The 17,750-nt window shown below is 36.4% G+C and overlaps 1 protein-coding gene across 4 annotated transcripts in view; it reads left to right on the forward strand.

Annotated features, from left to right (window-relative positions):
• The window catches only part of VAMP7 (vesicle associated membrane protein 7), a 47,944-nt gene that overhangs the window by 10,909 nt on the left and 19,285 nt on the right, over positions 1–17,750 (forward strand). For all 4 annotated transcript variants that reach the window (XM_007993227.3, XM_007993225.3, XM_073013271.1 and 1 more), the window contains 3 exons: positions 2,826–2,883; positions 5,302–5,439; positions 7,593–7,683. In XM_007993227.3, coding sequence (XP_007991418.1) covers positions 2,826–2,883; positions 5,302–5,439; positions 7,593–7,683 — 287 coding nt within the window. The remainder of the gene's footprint in view (positions 1–2,825; positions 2,884–5,301; positions 5,440–7,592; positions 7,684–17,750) is intronic.

Genomic DNA, 17,750 nt, shown 5'->3' on the forward strand with positions numbered 1-17,750 from the left:
TATTTTTTTTTTTTTTTTGAGGTGGAGTTTCACTCTTGTTGCCCAGGCTGGAGTGCAATGGCGCAATCTCAGCTCACCACAACCTCCACTTCCTGGGTTCAAGTGATTCTCCCACCTCAGCCTCCTGAGTAACTGGGATGGCAGGCGCGCGCCACCATGCCTGGCTAATTTTTGTATTTTTAGTAGAGATGGGGTTTCACCACTTTGGCCGGGCTGGTCTCAAACTCCTGACCTCAGTTGATCCACCTGCTTCAGCCTCCCAAAGTGCTGGGATTACAGGCATGAGCCACCGTGTCCGGCCTCAGACTGTATTATAATTGAAATGATTGTTTATCTCTGTACCCTGACTGTAGGCTTCTTGATGGCAGGGATCATACCTTGCTACCTTTTTGTGGCCTGTGCACCAAGTGACTCACAAGTCTGGTTTAGGAGAAACAAATTTTATGGGTAAAGTGATGACTTTCATTTTGGGCATGTCATGTTTAAGCTGTCTATGGTATGTCTAGTTGGATATGTCTAGTAGACAGTAGTGTAGGTCTTCCTGGAGCTCTGGAGATAGGTCAGATCTAGATTTGGGAATCATTAGCACAATTGTGGTAGCTGAAAACAACAACAAAACATGAGAATGCGTGCTGCCCTCCAGGGAGTAAGTGTGAAAAAAGCAGGAGGCTAATGAAGCTAGAAAACGTTAGTGTAGAGGGAAAGGGACTGTGATATAAACCAGGTATATTAGCCTGCTTGGGCTGCTGTAACAAAATACCATAGACTGAGTGGCTTAAACAACAGATACTTGTTTCTCACCGTTCTGGAGACTGGGTGAGGTGCCCACCGATTCAGTTCTTGATGAGGGCCTTCTTCCTGGCTGGCAGATGGCTACCTTCTTGCTGTGTTCTCAGGTGGTGGAAAGAGAGTGATCTCTTTCTTCCTCTTTTTCAAAGCCACTAATCCCATCATGAGGACCCCACCCTCATGACCTCATCTAATCTTAAGTGCCTCCCTAAGGCCTTGTCTCCAAATATAGTCACACTATAACATATGAATTTTGAAAGGGCACAGTTCAGTCTATAGCACCAGGCAAACCTGATGTCAAGAAATCTAGTGAAGAGAAAACACTTTCCAAAAGAAAGTGGTCAACACTATCATATATTTCAGAGAGAGCCACTGGATATGGCAATGTGGAAGTCATTGGTGGAAATGGTGCAAATAGTTTTAGAGTGTTAGAGGAAAAGATTTTGCCTGAGTTCCTGTATCTCCTTGTAATTCATGTCAGTCCTCTGTGAACATTAATATAATTCAACAGGTACCCCTATCTATCCACTTGCCCAAGGTATAAATCTGGGAGGCAAAATTTAGTTAACCTGTCTCATGCCAGTCACCAAGTTCTGTAAATGCTGCCTTCTATCTGCTCTGTCCCTTTTTCTTTATTACCCGTTCTACTTTAGTTTATTTCCCTTCTCATTCCTTACCCGGTATACTGCAGTAGTCTCCTGTCTGGTCCTCCTTTGAGTCAGTTTTCCACACTCTAGCCAGTGTGTCCTTTTTAAAGTGCAAATCTGATCACAGCCTCCCTAGGCTAAAACTTTTGGATGCTTGTTCATTATTCTTAGGATAATGCACAGTGTGGTTTATAAAGTCTTGTATAACCTGGTTTTTGCTTACTTGTCCAGCCTCGTCTGTCCAGATAATTTACCTTTTCTTCACATTCTGTACTCTAGTCATGTGAGCCGATTTTACTTTCCTAAATCTATTATGTACTATTTTATCTCTAGGCCCTTATGCTTGCTGCTTCCTCTCTGGAAAAACTCTTCGCTCACTTTTTTTTGTTGTTGTTGTTTTTGAAACAGGGTCTCACTTTGTTACCCAGGCTGGAATGCAGTGGCACAGTCTTGGCTTACTACAGCCTCAACTTCCTGGGTTCCAGTGATCCTCCTGCCTCAGCCTCCCGAGTAGCTGGGACTATAGGCGTGCGCCACCATGCCTGGCTAATTTTTGTATTTTCTGTAGAGATGGGATTTTGCCATGTTGCCCAGGCTGGTCTTGAATTCCTGAGCTCAAGCCATCTGCCTGCCTTGGCCTCCCAAAGTGCTAGGATTACAGGCATGAACCACCACACCTGGCCTTTCACTCACTCTTTACCTTGCCGTCTGTTACTTATTCTTCAGGTCTTAAATCAGACATCACTTGTTTCAGGAAGTCTTTCTGGTTACCCTTTGGCAAATCTCCATTTCGTGCCTTATCTGTTAATATGTCCCCAGAGCACCATGTACTGCCTTTAACTTTCCTGTCATCCTGTTTGCCATGCTGCACTGTAATTTCTTATACTGTGATCCCTGTGAAGACTGGGAGTTAGTGGTTTTGCTTTTTTGTATCGTCAACTTCCAGCACAGTAACTAACTCAAAGTAGGTACTCAAATGTTGAGAATTTGGTAGAAAAGATGTTTGCTTTAAGAACTTAGGAAAAAGCAAAGAAAACCATATGGCCTATTGGGGGTTAATCTTAATTACATGCTCCTCCTAAGATGTCATCTCTTGTTCATGATTTGAGAGTTCAATTATGCTTTTGCAGCTGTCGTTCTAATGGGTAATACACATGCTGTTGTGCTATGTAGCTAGAATAGAGATCTTCTTTTTATTTCTTATTTACTTCTCTCAGTTTGACTTGAAAGAAACAGGTATATTGGGAAGGGGAAGAGGGAGAATAGACTGTATCCGTAAGTAATGTGGTGACATTGGCAGTACTGAACTTGCTTATACATAGATAGAAGATAGAAGTAAAAGTGATGTTGCTTATAACCACAGTAAGTTTTATATCTTTTATTCTACAGTTATTTGTTTCATTACATCTGCCAAGACAGGATTGTATATCTTTGTATCACTGATGATGTAAGTAACTTGAAGACATATTGCTATTTAACTATGTGTACTATTAATACAGCCAGTTCTTTATTATCTACACCAGGGGTCCCCAACCCCCAGGCTGCAGACTGGTACAGGTCTGTGGCTTCTTAGGAACCAGGCCACATAGCAGGAGGTGAGTGGCCTATGAGCATTACCACCTGAGTTCCGCCTCCTATCAGATCAGCAGCAGCATTAGATTCTCATATGAGTGCGAACCCTGTGATGAACTATACATCCGAGGGATCTAGGTTGCATGCTGCTTATGAGAATCTAACTAATGCCTGATGATCTGAGGTGGAACAGTTCCATCCCGAAACCATTCCCCCTCCCCCAGTCCTTGGAAAAATTGTCTTCTACAAAACCGGTCCCTGGTGCCAAAAAGGTTGGGGACTGCTGATCTGTACCTATGGTGGGCAAAGGTGATGCGAACTTTACATAGCTGGAATTGTTAATATTTTGCATTTGTCATATAGAGCAGCAAATGATAAGAAAACTTGATACTGGGGTATGTGCAAATCAACTCAATTTTGGTAGAGTTTTAGCTTAGCCTGTTGCAACTTCTATATTCTATTTTGTAGTGAGAATTGGTGTTCATAATTATAATTCTTTGATATCAAAACCTCTCAAAAATTGTTTACCTGGAATGTTAAATTAGATAACGTCATTCCTTCTATCAGTAGTTAATGAATTCTTTAATGTGTGTGAACTTTGGAAAAACAAAATTACAGTACATTATGATCAGCTATATAAACCTGTAGTTTACATTGGCTAGGTATGACTGTCGGCTCTCAGCCCAAAATTCTCAGTAACTTAATGATGTCATTAAGGTCCTTTTTCTTCTCTGCTTTCCTCCGTGTCTCCTTCTTCCCAGACAGGTTGCCATTATGGTTATGTAGAGCTACATACTTATTTATTCATGTCCAGAGAAGAGGGACTGTGTCTTCTTGAGTGTCTTATTGTAGGAATGAGGAAGCTTTTCCCAGCTGCATATGCCCTCCCCTCCCCCTGCTTTCAAAGTGAACTTCCTTTCATGTCTTATTGGCTGCATGCTCATTTCTAAACTGTCTACTGACAAGGAGACATGGAATTGGCATGGTTGCCATAGATCAGGGTTCCTAATCTTTGTTGTATCACAGACTCGTCACTTGTGGAACACTCCCAGAATGTTTTTGTTTTCTTTTTTTAATTTTCCTTTTCCAGAATGCTTTTAAATGTATAAAACACACACAATTCTAACAAAGCCAGTTGTATTGAAATATATATATATATATGTAGTTTTCAAAATATTTTAAAAACTTGATGTAGTTATATATATGCTTCTTTATGAACTCATTAACAAGGTCTAGTCATGGGTCTAATAACTAATAATCTTGATGTGAGGGTGTTAATATTTTGAGATATCTATAACTGTGATGGTATATGAAAAAAGATTTCTGTTGGTGATAGTTACAGGTACTGTTAATACTACCTTGGTTATGAATATACTACCTATATTCACAATTGAAATATAAGTTAACAATTGATAAAAATAATGATGTGATTATCTTTTTTTCTATCCAAGTACAAGGGCCCCTTGAATTTGGACCATTGACCCCAATTTAAGAACCCTCGGCTTAGACTAAGCATCTTGGGTGAAAGGGAAATGACTGTCAACCATAGTGATCATCACAATGATTTTTATCTCTGGCTTCACAATATTTTCCAAAAGTAGAAAAAAATCCAGCTATATGTGAAATGACTGATGTGAAAGAGCTTGGAGTAGATAAAAAATAATAATGAAATCTGGGATAGTCAGAGTCGAGCCTCGTATTTCTTGAGCTGTAATTTGATACACACGTACACATACATACATAAACACACATACACACATTCATTTTTTTCCTCTAAGGTATTCTTCTAGAGAACACACATAATTTTTGGCTGGCTGAGATTAGACATGAGTATGTCACTTGATCTTTTCAAATGTACCACCACTATTGAAAAAATTCAATTTGAAGTTAATATCAGTAGTATTATCTGTGTGTATGAAAGACTGTATGATTATTATGGGATTTATTAAACATATTCTTGTGCTGGGCCTTCTAATAGATCCTGTAAAATATATGGAGGAAGTAAAACCCAATTCCTGATGTCAAGAAGTTGATAATTATCATTATCTTCAGTTGTCAATGACCGGATATATCTGGATTCACTCTCAGCTCTTTCATTTACTAGTTGTTGGACCTTTAGTTAGTTACTTTTTCAGGGCCTTCCTTTACTTATCTTTAAGATAGGATTAATGCTAGTTCCTCCTCATAGAATCATTGCTCAGTCAATGTTAGCTATTTTTTATTGTTGTTCTTAATCACTCACATCATCTTTGTTTACTTTCTAAATGTGAGTTCTGTGTTGATCTCTTTTCAGGATTTTGAACGTTCTCGAGCCTTTAATTTTCTGAATGAGATAAAGAAGAGGTTCCAGACTACTTATGGTTCAAGAGCACAGACAGCACTTCCATATGCCATGAATAGCGAGTTCTCCAGTGTCTTGGCTGCACAGCTGGTAAGATCTTTCTCAGGATAAGGTATTTTGATTTTTATCTTCTTTATTACCTTCAAACGCTATGAATCTAGGGGGCCCTGACCTGCAATATAGTTTTCTGATTGTGTTACTGTAAGTCAACATAATAAAACTTCCCTGATTAAAAAAAATGTAAAGGGGCAATTTTAGGGTAGAAAACAGTGATATTCTTTATTATCTCTGTATTCATTCTCTATTAATAGTGGTCATAGTGTCTCATGATCGGAACCTATACATAAACCTTCTACCCTTCCATGAGGCAAATTTAATTTTCTAGCAACCCAAATTAATAATTTGAAACTCTCTTCATCTGTATGAGTCCGTAATTATCAGCTTCGTGAGGTTTTACATGTGTTTATACCTGTGAAATACCACTGTACTCAAGACAGCATTTTAATCTCCCTAAAAATTCCCTTATGTTGGTCCCCTCCCCCACACTCTGCCCCAGGCAACCACTGATCTGTTTTCTATCACTATAAATTAATTTTGTCTTTTATAGAACTTTCTGTAAATACAATCATACAGTATGTACTTTTTTGTGTCTTGATTGTTTCACTCAGTGTAAGGCTTTTGATATTCTTCCATGTTGTATAAATCAGTAGTTTGTCCCCCTTTCTGCTAAGTAGTAGTATATGCATATACCACAATTTGTTTATCTGTTTACCTGTTGCTGGATATTTGGGTTGCTTCCAGTTTTCAGCTATCATGAATAAAGCTGCTGTGAATCTCCATGTATAAGTCTTTGCGTAGACATATGTTTTTATTTCTCTTTGATGAATACCTAGGAATGGAATTGCTGGGTCGTATGGTAGGTGGTGTGTAATTAAAAAAAAAAAAATCATCACTTTTTTTTTCCAAAGTGGTTGTACCATTTTATATTCTCACCAGCAGTTCCAGTGTCTCTGCATCCTTGCCAATACTTGATGTGGTCTTAAGTTTTGCCATTCCAGTTGATGCGTAATGGTATCTCATTGTGGTTTTAATTTATATTTTCATGATGTCAGACACCTTTCAAAATGCTTCCCTTTTATCCACGAAACTATTTGAGTATAAAGACATAAGCTCTAGGTATGATTTTGTTGTGAGTTAAAAAAAAATGATGTATTGTAATTGAATACTTCCACTTCTCTTGTGTTTTTAATACTGAGTATTACATTTCTAAATTTTATACACACAGGCACACACATACACACACACACACATACTCTTCTGGCAATAAAGTCTTTTTAAATTGGTTACTTATAAACCTTTATTATTCAAGCAGTTGGTTTGTTTCATACTCCCCACTAGGAAATGTTCATCTATGTATAACTGTATAAAACACTACCAACAACAAAAATACCAGTGCTTAGTCAAAAGTAAATAGGGTCAGCTAGAAACAATACTTTCAAATTAACCAATTTGTCATTAGCTCCAGATCTGTGTGACCTTCTGAACAAAATCTCTACCTGTTCCTTCATCTGTAAGTAGAGATAATAATAGCATCGTTTCATAGAGTTTTGGGGTGGATTAAGTAATATCCCGTTTGAAGCACTTAACACAATGAAATGACTGGAACATTGTGTTTTAAGCACCCCGTAATTGCTAGCTATGGATAATAATTTCAAAATATAAATTATCAGTGTCTTAGATTCTAGATCCTGTGAGAAGCCAATAAAAATAGTTTATATGTTGTGATCCTGGCAGATACAAGAACAGATGCTAAGAAGCTGGGCCAGCCCCTACCTCATCATACTCAAGAAGTGGGGAACGATTTTGCAGCATTCTTTCCCCCACTGCTCCAACTACAGTCTTTTTTCTCCTTTCTTCCTTGTCTGAGCACAGATTATATATGCCCCCAAATCTCTGCCCCCTAAGTCACATGTATATTTGATATAATATTTATTTTTATTTTATTTAAAATAAGGTAATTTTTAGACTATATACTTATAGTTTGTATAGAAGCATTTTTTTATGCTGCCCGTATTTTTTCCTGGGTATTGTAACATTTTTCCAGTGAAGTGACATGTATCTTTTATATCAATAGAGACATAATTTTATAGCATTCCTCAGTGTAAATTGTCATTCCCTTTATTTATGTTTTCCTATTGTAAATAATGTCTGGGTACCGTAAGTTAAAACTTATTTTCTTATAGAAGCATCACTCTGAGAATAAGGGCCTAGACAAAGTGATGGAGACTCAAGCCCAAGTGGATGAACTGAAAGGAATCATGGTCAGAAACATAGGTATGTTTCATGGCATAGTTTCATACATGTGGGCAAAAATAATAAAGATTACTTGACTGGGGTCAAATTATTCTAGAGAAACCAAAATAGCACTTCCTTATTCTTACCATTGGGAGTTAATTGTCAGCTGAGACACCTATGATACGGTCTGCTTGTGCAAATGGTTTCTTCTTTGTCCTTGCAACTATTCTTCATTCTAAATTTATTACTTTGCTTAGCAAGACTAATTTCTAAGAACCTTATGATAATTCAGCAGTTTAGAATAATTTGGTCAGTTTGGTCATATAGTATTTTGCTGAGTTAATGTATCACAGGTTACCTAACCTTGCCTGAATTTTGGACGCATGGGTTCTTTAGCACAGTGTTACTCAGGGTGCTGTTTTGCAACCAGATAAGGAGCTTGCTGAAGAATGTCAATCAATGTTGTGCTTCCTTCACTGAGGCCCTCTTGCTATGAAAATAATGTCAATTAGCCTGAACAGTATGCTTAGAGACTTAGTCAACCAGTTGCAAACACTGTTAAGTAGGACTGATGTAGAAGTTTATGCTACAGTAACAGTACTGTTATGTCTTTGTGCCTATTATGTTTTTCTTATTTTCTTGAGATTAATTATCAGGAATGGAATTAACAATCAAAATGCGGAAACATTTTCGTGGTTCTTGATATGTATGTCTCAGCTATTTAAAGTGATTTCCTTTGATTTTAGTTTTAATTATATATCTAGATAGGGACTAGAGAATCTGTTGAGACAACTACTATTTGTTTTTACTCTTTTTTTTTGGTCACCAAATGTATTTATTTTGCCTGAAAGTGGAGGCAGACAATTGCTACAATATTATTTATTGCAGTCGCATAAAGTTTCCAGAAAAATCAACATTTTTAATCAACTCCTTTTAAATGACTTATTTATTTTTAGAGTTACAGAAACAGCAAATTTAAACTGTGACAAGAACATTCCCAGTTAATTCCCTTTCATTTTTTTAACAGTTTAATTGAAATATAATTCACATATCATATAATTCACCCATTTCAAGTATAGTCAGTGGTTACTGTATTCACAGAATTGTGCAACCGTTGGTGCAATCAATTTTGTAACGTTTTTATCATCCCAAATGAAACCCTGTACTCATTTGCAGTTGCTCCTCATTTCTCCTCAACTCTCAGACCTAAGCAACAATTAATTCCCTTTTCATCTTCATAAATTTGCCTATTCTTGACATTTTGTATAAATGGAATCTTGTAACGTGGCCTTTTGTGTCCTCGTTCACTTAGCATAATGATTGTGAGGTTCATTCATGTCACAGCATAAATCAGTACTTCTCTTGTATGACTAATAATTCCATTGCATTAATGTATTTTATGTATCTAGTCATTAGTTCATGGTCTAGTTATTATAAATAATGCTGCTATGAACATTTGTGTACAAGTTTTTGTGTGAGCATATATATATATGTTTTTGGTTCTCTTGTTTACATACCTAGGAATAGAATTGCTGGATCACATGGCAACTCTTCAACATTTTGAGGAAGGGCCAAACTTTCTTAAAGTGACTGTACCATTATACATTCCTAATAGCAATGTATGAGGATTCTGATTTCTCCACATCATCGTTGCCAAAATGTATCTTTTTTGATTATACCCAGTTTAATGAAATGGTATTTTATTGTGATTTTGATTTGCATTTCCCTGGTGACTAATGATGTTGAGCATTTTTTCATGTGCTTATAGCCCATTTGTATATTTTCTTTACCTTTGGAGAAATGTCTATTTAAAAATACTTTGTTGTTTTTAAGTGGGTTATTTGTCTTTTTATGGTTGAGCTATAAGAGTACTTTATATATTCTGGATACTAGTCCCTTATCCGATACATGATTTTCAAATATTTTGCTCTATTCTGTGTGTTGTATTTTCATTTTCTTGATGGTGTTCTTTGAAGCACAACAGTTTTTATGAGGTTCGATTTATTTTTTTCTTTAGTTGTTTGTGCTTTGAATATCATATCTAAGAAACCATTGCCTAAGCCAAGATCATGGAGATTTACTCCTTTGTTTTCTTCTAAGACTAGTTTTAGCTCTTACATTTAGGTCTGTGATCTATTTTGAGTTAATGTTTATGTATGGAATACAGAAGAGATCCAACTTAACTATCTTGAGTATGTATATACAGTTGTTCCAGAACCATTTGCTGAAAAGGCTTTTCTTTCCCTGTTGAATGATCTTAGCATTCTTATAAAAAATTAGTTATCAATGAATGTATGGCTTTATTTCTGGACCTTCAATTCTGTTCAGTTTATCTTTATGCCAGTACCAGGCTGTCATGATTATTATAGCTTTGTAGTTTTAAAATCAGGAAATATTAGTCTTCAAACTTTATTCTTTCTCAAAATTACCTTGACTATTCTGGGTACCTTTCATTTTCCTGAACTTTAGGATGAGCTTGTCAATTTCTGCAAAAAAAGCCATCTGGGATTTTGATAGGGATTGTGTTGAATCTATAGATCAATTAGGGGAGCCATTTTAACAATATTAAACTTTTGATCCATGAACATGGGCTTTCTTCCTATTCATTTAGATTTTCTTTAATTTTTTCCAACAATGTTTTATAGTTTTCAGTGTGCAAGTCTTACATGACAGACTGCTTCACCAAGTTTTAGACAAGCTCCTCTGAGCACTCTTTTAAACTAGGTCTCATCCTTGGGCTCTATCCTTGGCCTGCCTAAGGAAGTCTTAGCAAAGAATCCTGCTAATACCCCACCCTTGATCAAGTTCCTCATCCCCTATATTTGATATATAAGTCCAGCCAGCTTTTAGCAGGAATCCTGTTAGGCCAGTTTAGAGAGAATGCCCTTGCCCTTGATGTCTGCTCTTAGTAATTTTCCATCTTCTGACCCCCCTCACTCTGTTCATAGGCCACAAATCCCCACTGGTCTTGGTTGCATTAGGAGTTGAGCTCAGTCTCTCCCCTCCATTGTGATAGCCTTGACCTCTATTGCAGTAATCTCAAAATCTGCCTTACCATTTTTTAACAAGTATCAGAATAATTTTTCTTTAACAATATCTCTTCTAACATCCTTCTTCCCTTGTTCCTAAGTATTTTTTTTTTATGCTATTGTAAATGGAATTTTTCTGTTTCATTTTTGGATTGTTCAGTACCAATGTATAGAAATTTTATTGATTTTTATAAATTGGTCTTGTATCATACAACCTTGTTGTTCTCATTTATTAGTTCTAATAACTTTTTAATAGTTTCCTTAGGATTTTCTCTATATAGAATCATGCTACTTGCGAATAGAGATAGTTTTAATTGTTCCTTTTCAATCTGGATGCTTTTCATTTCTTTTTATTGCTTAATTGCCCTAGCTAGAACCTCCAGTATAATGTTGAATAGAAGTGGTAAGAGTGGACATCATTGTCTTATTCCTGCTCTTAGGGAGATCTTGAAGAGTCTTTCACAATTAAGTATGAGGTTTTTCATAGATGTCCTTTATCAGGTTGAGGAAGTTTCTTTTTCTTGTTTGTTGAGTGATTTTATCATTAAACAGTGTTGGATTTTGTCAACTTTTTTTACATCTATTGAAATGATGGTTTTGTTCTTTATTAATATGATATATTATAATAATTGATTTTCAGATATTAAACCAACCTCGTGTTTCTGAAATAAATCACACTGCATCGTGGTGTATAGTCCTTTTTGCATATTATTGGATTCATACTGCTAGTAGTCTGTTGAGGATTTGTTAAATGTCTGTATTTTTAAGAGTTGTTGGTCTGTCGTTTTCTTTTCTTGTGATGTCTTTGTTTGGTTTTGATACCAGGGTAATGCTGGGCTCATAGAATTAGCCGGGCTAATTGTTTTTTGGTTTTTGTGTAGAGACAAGGTCTTGCCATGTTGCCCAGGCTAGTCTCAAACTCTTGGGCTCAAGCGATCCACTTGCCTCAGCCAACCAAAGTGCTAGGATTACAGGCATGAGCCTCCGTGCCCAGCCTGAGGTTTTAAAATTACTGATTTAGTCTCTATACTTGCTGTAGCTCTATTCAGATTTTTTATTTCTTGAGTCTGTTTAGCAGTTTGTATCTTTCTAGGAATTTGTGCATTTCATCTAAGTTACCTAATTTATTTACATACTCCTGTTCATAGAATTTCCTTAAGATCCTTTTCATTTTGTAAGTTTGGTGGTGATGTCTCCTTTTTCATTCCTGATTTTAGTAGTTTGAGTTTTCTCTCTGTTTTACTTGGTCATTCTATGTAAAGGTTTGTCCATTTTATTGATCTTTCTAAAGAACCAACTTCTGGTTTCATACATTTTTTTCTATGGTTTTTCTGTTTAATTTTTTCACCCTAATATTTATTTCCTTCCCACTGCTAGCTTTGGATTTAGTTTACCCTTCTTTTCTAGATCCATAAGGTGGAAGGTTAAGTTGTTAGGTTATTAATTGAGATCATTTGCCCATGTTGCTGTAATGACATGACTTCATTCTTTTTCATGGTCGAATACTATTCCATTGTGTTTATATACAACATTTTCTTTATCCATTCATGCATTCATGGACACTTAGGTTGACTCCATATCATTTGCAATAAATATGCAAGTGCAGATCCCTTTTATACACTGATTTCTTTTCCTTTGCATAAATACCCAGTAGTAGGATTGCTGGATCATATGGTAGTTTAATTTTTAGTTTTTGGAGAAATCTCCACACTAGTTTCCATAGTAGCTACACTAGTTACTTTCTCACCAACAGTGTGTAAGTGTTTTTTGTTTTTTTTCCTTCATCCTAGCCAGCATCTGTTATTTTGTGTCTTTTTAGTAACCATTCTAACTGGGGTAACATGATATCTCATTTTGGCTTTTATTTGCATTTCTATGATGTTGAGCATTTTTTTCATATACCTTTTGGCCATTTGTATGTCTTCTTTTGAGAAGTGGTTATTCATGTCGTCTGCCCACTTTTTAAGGGGATTATTTGTATATCTCCTGTTGAGTTCGTTATGTATTCTGGATATTATTCCCATATCAGATGAATAGTTTGCAACTGTTTTCTCCCATTCAACTGGTTGTCTCTTCACTCTGTTGATTATTTCCTTTGCTGTGCAAAAGCTTTTTTTGTTTAATGTAGTCCTATTTGTCTATTTTTCTTTTCGTTACCTGTCCTTTTGAGGTGTTAGCCACAAAATCATTTCCTAGACCAGTGTTCTGAAGTGTTTTCCCTATATTTTCTTCTAGTAGGTTTATAGTTCTGGGTCTTAAATTTAAGTCTTTAATCTATCTTTGGTTCCTGAAATACTAATTTTAGGATTGTTTTTTCTGTTTCTGTGAAAAATGACATTGGGACTTTGATAGAGATTGCATTGAATCTGTAGATTGCTTTGGGCTTATGGTCATTTTAATAATATACATTCTTATGATCCATGACCATAAGATGTCTTTCTGTATCTTTGTGTCATCTTCAGTTTTTTTCATCAGTGTTTTGTAGTTTTACTTGTAGGAGTCTTTCACCTCCTTGTTAAATTTATTCTTCGATATTTTATATTTTTATAACTATTATAAATGGGATTGCCTTCTTGATTTCATAAAGTTTTATTTCACCAAGTTCATTATTGGTGCATGGAAACATTACGGATTTTTGTATGTTGATTCTGCAACTTTACTGAATATATTTATCATATCTGGGAGTTTTTTGGTGGAGTCTTTAGGGTCATTTAGATATAAGATCATGTCATCTGCAAAGAGAGATAATTTGACTTCCTCTTTTTCAGTTAGGATGCCCTTATTTCTTTCTCTTGCGTGATTGCTCTGGCTAGGACTTTCAGTATTGTGTTGAATAGGAGTAGTGAAACTGGGCATCCTTCCAGTACTATGTTGAATAGGAGTGGTGAGAGTTTTCCAGTTCTTAGAGGAAAGGCTTTTAGTTTTTCCCATTCAGTATGATGATAGCTGTGAGTTTGTCATAAATAGCCTTTATCATGTTGAGGGATGTTCCTTCTATGCCTAGTTTTTTGAGAGTTTTTATCATGGAGAGATGTTGAATTTTTTTTGATACCTTGAACTGTATATTTTTATTTGAATAGATAAAAGTAGAATATCCTATTTTCCTTTTGAGCTATGTCATCATATGGCTACAATTATTGATGAAAATGGAAATGTTTCACCCTGACCCATTGCAATTTCTATGTTACACATTTGCTCTTTTTTTTTTTTATTATTATGCTTTAAGTTTTGGGATACATGTGTAGAATGTGTAGGTTTGTTACATAGGTGTACACATGCCATGGTGGTTTGCTGCACCCATCAACCCATCGTCTACATTAGGTATGTCCCCTAATGCTATTTCTCCCCAGCCCCCCACCCCCACCCCACAACAGGCCCCGTGTCCATGTGTTCTCATTGTTGAACTCCCACTTATGAGTGAGAACATGCGGTGTTTGGTTTTCTGTTCCTTTGTTACTTTGCTGAGAATGATGGTTTCTGGCTTCATTCATGTCCCTGCAAAGGACATGAACTCATCCTTTTTTATGGATGCATAGTATTCCATTGTGTATATGTGCCACATTTTCTTTATCCAGTCTATCATTGGTGGGCATTTGGGTTGGGTTGAAGTCTTTGCTATTGTGAATAGTGCTGCAATAAACCTAAGTGTGCATGTGTCTTTATAGTAAAATGATTTATAATCCTTTGAGTATATACCCAGCAATGGGATTGCTGGGTCAAATGGTATTTCCAGTTCTAGATCCTTGAGGAATTGCCACACTGTCTTTGACAATGGTTGAACTAATGTACACTTCTACCAACAGTGTAAAAGTGTTCCTGTTGCTCCACATCCTCTCCAACATCTGTTGTTTCCTGAGTTTTTAATGATTGCCATTTAATGATCACCATTGTAACTGGTGTGAGAGGGTATCTCATTGTGGTTTTGATTTGCATTTCTCTAATGACCAGTGATGATGAGCTTTTATTCATATGTTGGCCACATAAATGTCTTCTTTTGAGAAGTGTCTTTTCATACCCTTCACACACTTTTTGATGGAGTTGTTTTTTTCTTGTAAATTTGTTTAAGTTCCTTGTAGATTCTGGATATTAGCCCTTTGTCAGATGGATAGATTGCAAAAATTTTCTCCCATTCTGTAGGTTGCCTGTTCACTCTGATGATAGTTTCTTTTGCTCTGCAGAAGCTCTTTAGTTTAGTTAGATCCCATTTGTCAATTTTGGCTTTTGTTGTCATTGCTTTTGGTGTTTTAGTCATGAAGTCTTTGCCCATGCCTATGTCCTCAATGGTATTGCCTAGGTTTTCTTCTAGGGATTTTATGGTTTTAGGTCTTATGTTTAAGTCTTTAATCCATCTTGAGTTAATTTTTGTATAAGGTGTAAGGAAGGTGTCCAGTTTCAGTTTTCTGCATATGGCTAGCCAGTTTTCCCAACACTGTTTATTAAATAGGGAATCCTTTCCCCATTTCTTTTTTTGGTCAGGTTTGTCAAAGATCAGATGGTTGTAGATGTGTGGTATTATTTCTGAGGCCTCTGTTCTGTTCCATTGGTCTACATCTCTGTTTTGGTACCAGTACCATGCTGTTTGGGTTACTGTAACCTTGTAGTATAGTTTGTAGTCAGGTAGCGTGATGTCTCCAGCTTTGTTCTTCTTGCTTAGGATTGTCTTGGCTATATGGGCTCTTTTTGGTTCCAAATGAAATTTAAAGTAGTGTTTTCTAAATCTGTGAAGAAAGTCAGTGGTAGCTGGATGGGGATAGCATTGAAACTATAAATTACATTGGACAGTATGGCCATTTGCACTATACTGATTCTTCCTCTCCATGAACATGGAATGTTTTTACATTCATTCGTGTCCTCTCTTATTTTCTTGAGCAGTGGTTTGTAGTTCTCCTTGAAGAGGTCCTTCACATCCCTTGTAAGTTGTATTTCTAGGTATTTTAATCTCTTTGTAGCAATTGTGAATGGGAATTCACTCATAATTTGGCCCTCTGTTTGTCTTTTATTGGTGTATAGGAATGCTTGTGATTTTTGCACATTGATTTTGCATTCTGATACTTTGCTGAAGTTGCTTATCAGCTTAAGGAGATTTTGGACTGAGACGATGGGGTTTTCTAAATATACAATCATGTCATCTGCAAAGAGAGACAATTTGACTTCCTGTCTTCCTATTTGAATATGCTTTATTTGTTTCTCTTGCCTGATTGCCCTGGGCAGAACTTCCAATACTATGTTGAATAGGAGTGGTGAGAGAGGGCATCCTTGCCTTGTGCTGGTTTTCAAAGGGAATGCTTCCAGCTTTTGCCCATTCAGTATGATATTGGCTGTGGGTTTGTCATAAGTAGTTCTTATTATTTTGTGATACGTTCCATCAATAGCTAATTTATTGAGAGTTTTTAGCATAAAGCTAAAATTATGTGTTGAATTTTATCAGAGGCCTTTTCCGCATCTGTTGAGATAATCATGTGGTTTTTGTCATTGGTTCTTTTTATGTGATGGATTACATTTATTGATTTGCATATGTTGAACCAGTCTTGCATTCCAGGGATGAAGCCCGCTTGATCGTGGTGGATAAGCTTTTTGATGTGCTGCTGGATTCGTTTTGCCAGTATTTTATTGAGGATTTTCACATCGATGTTCATCAGGGATATGGGCCTGAAATTTTCTTTTTTTGTTGTGTCTCTGCCAGGTTTTGGTATCAGGATGATGCTGGCCTCATAAAATGAGTTAGGGAGGAGTCCCTCTTTCTCTGTTGTTTGAAATAGTTTCAGAAGGAATCGTACCAGCTCCTCTTTATAACCTCTGGTAGAATTCGGCTGTGAATCCTTCTGGTCCTGGACTTTTTTTGCTTCGTAAGCTATTACTGCCTCAAGTTCAGAACTTGTTATTGTTCTATTCAGGGATTCAACTTCTTCCTGGTTTAGTCTGAGAGACTGTTGGTTATGATTCTGGCACGTTGTGTCTTTGTTCTCATTGGTTTCAAAAAACTTATTTCTGCCTTAATTTCATTATTTACCCAGTAGTCATTCAGGAACAGGTTGTTCATTTTCCATGTAGTTGTGCAGTTTTGATTGAGTTTCTTAATACTGAGTTCTAATTTGATTGCACTGTGGTCTGAGAGACTGTTGGTTATGATTTCCATTTTTTGCATTTGCTGAGGAGTGTTTTACTTCCAATTATGTGATCAATTTTAGAATAAGTGTGATGTGGTGCTGAGAAGAATGTATATTCTGTTGATTTGGCTTGGAGAGTTCTGTAGATGTCTGTTAGGTCCTCTTGGTCCAGAGCTGAGTTCAAGTCCTTAATATCCTTGTTAATTTTCTGTCTCGATCTGATATTGACAATGGGGTGTTAAAGTCTCCTACTGTTATTGTGTGGTAGTCTGAGTCTCTTTGTAGGTCTCTAAGGACTTGCTTTATGAATCTGGGTGCTCCTGTATTGGGTGCATATATATTTAGGATAGTTAGTTCTTCTTGTTACATTGATTTCTTTACCATTATGTAATAGTCTTCTTTGTCTCTTTTGATCTTTGTTGGTTTAAAGTCTGTTTTATCAGAGACTAGGATTGCAACCCCTGCTTTTTATGTTTGTTTGTTTTTTGCTTTCCATTTGCTTAGTAAATATTCCTCTATTCCTTTATTTTGAGTCTATGTGTGTCTCTGCACATGATATGGGTCTCCTGAATACAGCACACAGATGGGTCTTGATTCTTTATTCAATTTGCCAGTCTGTGTCTTTTATTTGGGGCATTTAGCCCATTTACATTTAAGGTTAATATTTTTATGTGTGAATTTGATCCTGTCATTATAATGCTAGTTGGCAATTTTGCTCGTTAGTTGATGCAGTTTCTTCATAGTGTCGATGGTCTTTACAGTTTGGTATGCTTTTGCAGTGGCTGGTACTGATTTTTCCTTTCCATATTTAATGCTTCCTTCAGGACTTCTTGTAAGGCAGGCCTGGTGGTGACAAAATCTGTCAGCATTTGCTTGTCTGTAAAGGATTTTATTTCTCCTTCGTTTATGAAGCTTAGTTTGGTTGGATATGAATTTCTGGGTTGAAAATTCTTTTCTCTAAGAATGTTGA

This window comes from Chlorocebus sabaeus, chromosome X, assembly GCF_047675955.1.
Source record: "Chlorocebus sabaeus isolate Y175 chromosome X, mChlSab1.0.hap1, whole genome shotgun sequence".
Lineage (NCBI taxonomy): Eukaryota > Metazoa > Chordata > Mammalia > Primates > Cercopithecidae > Chlorocebus > Chlorocebus sabaeus.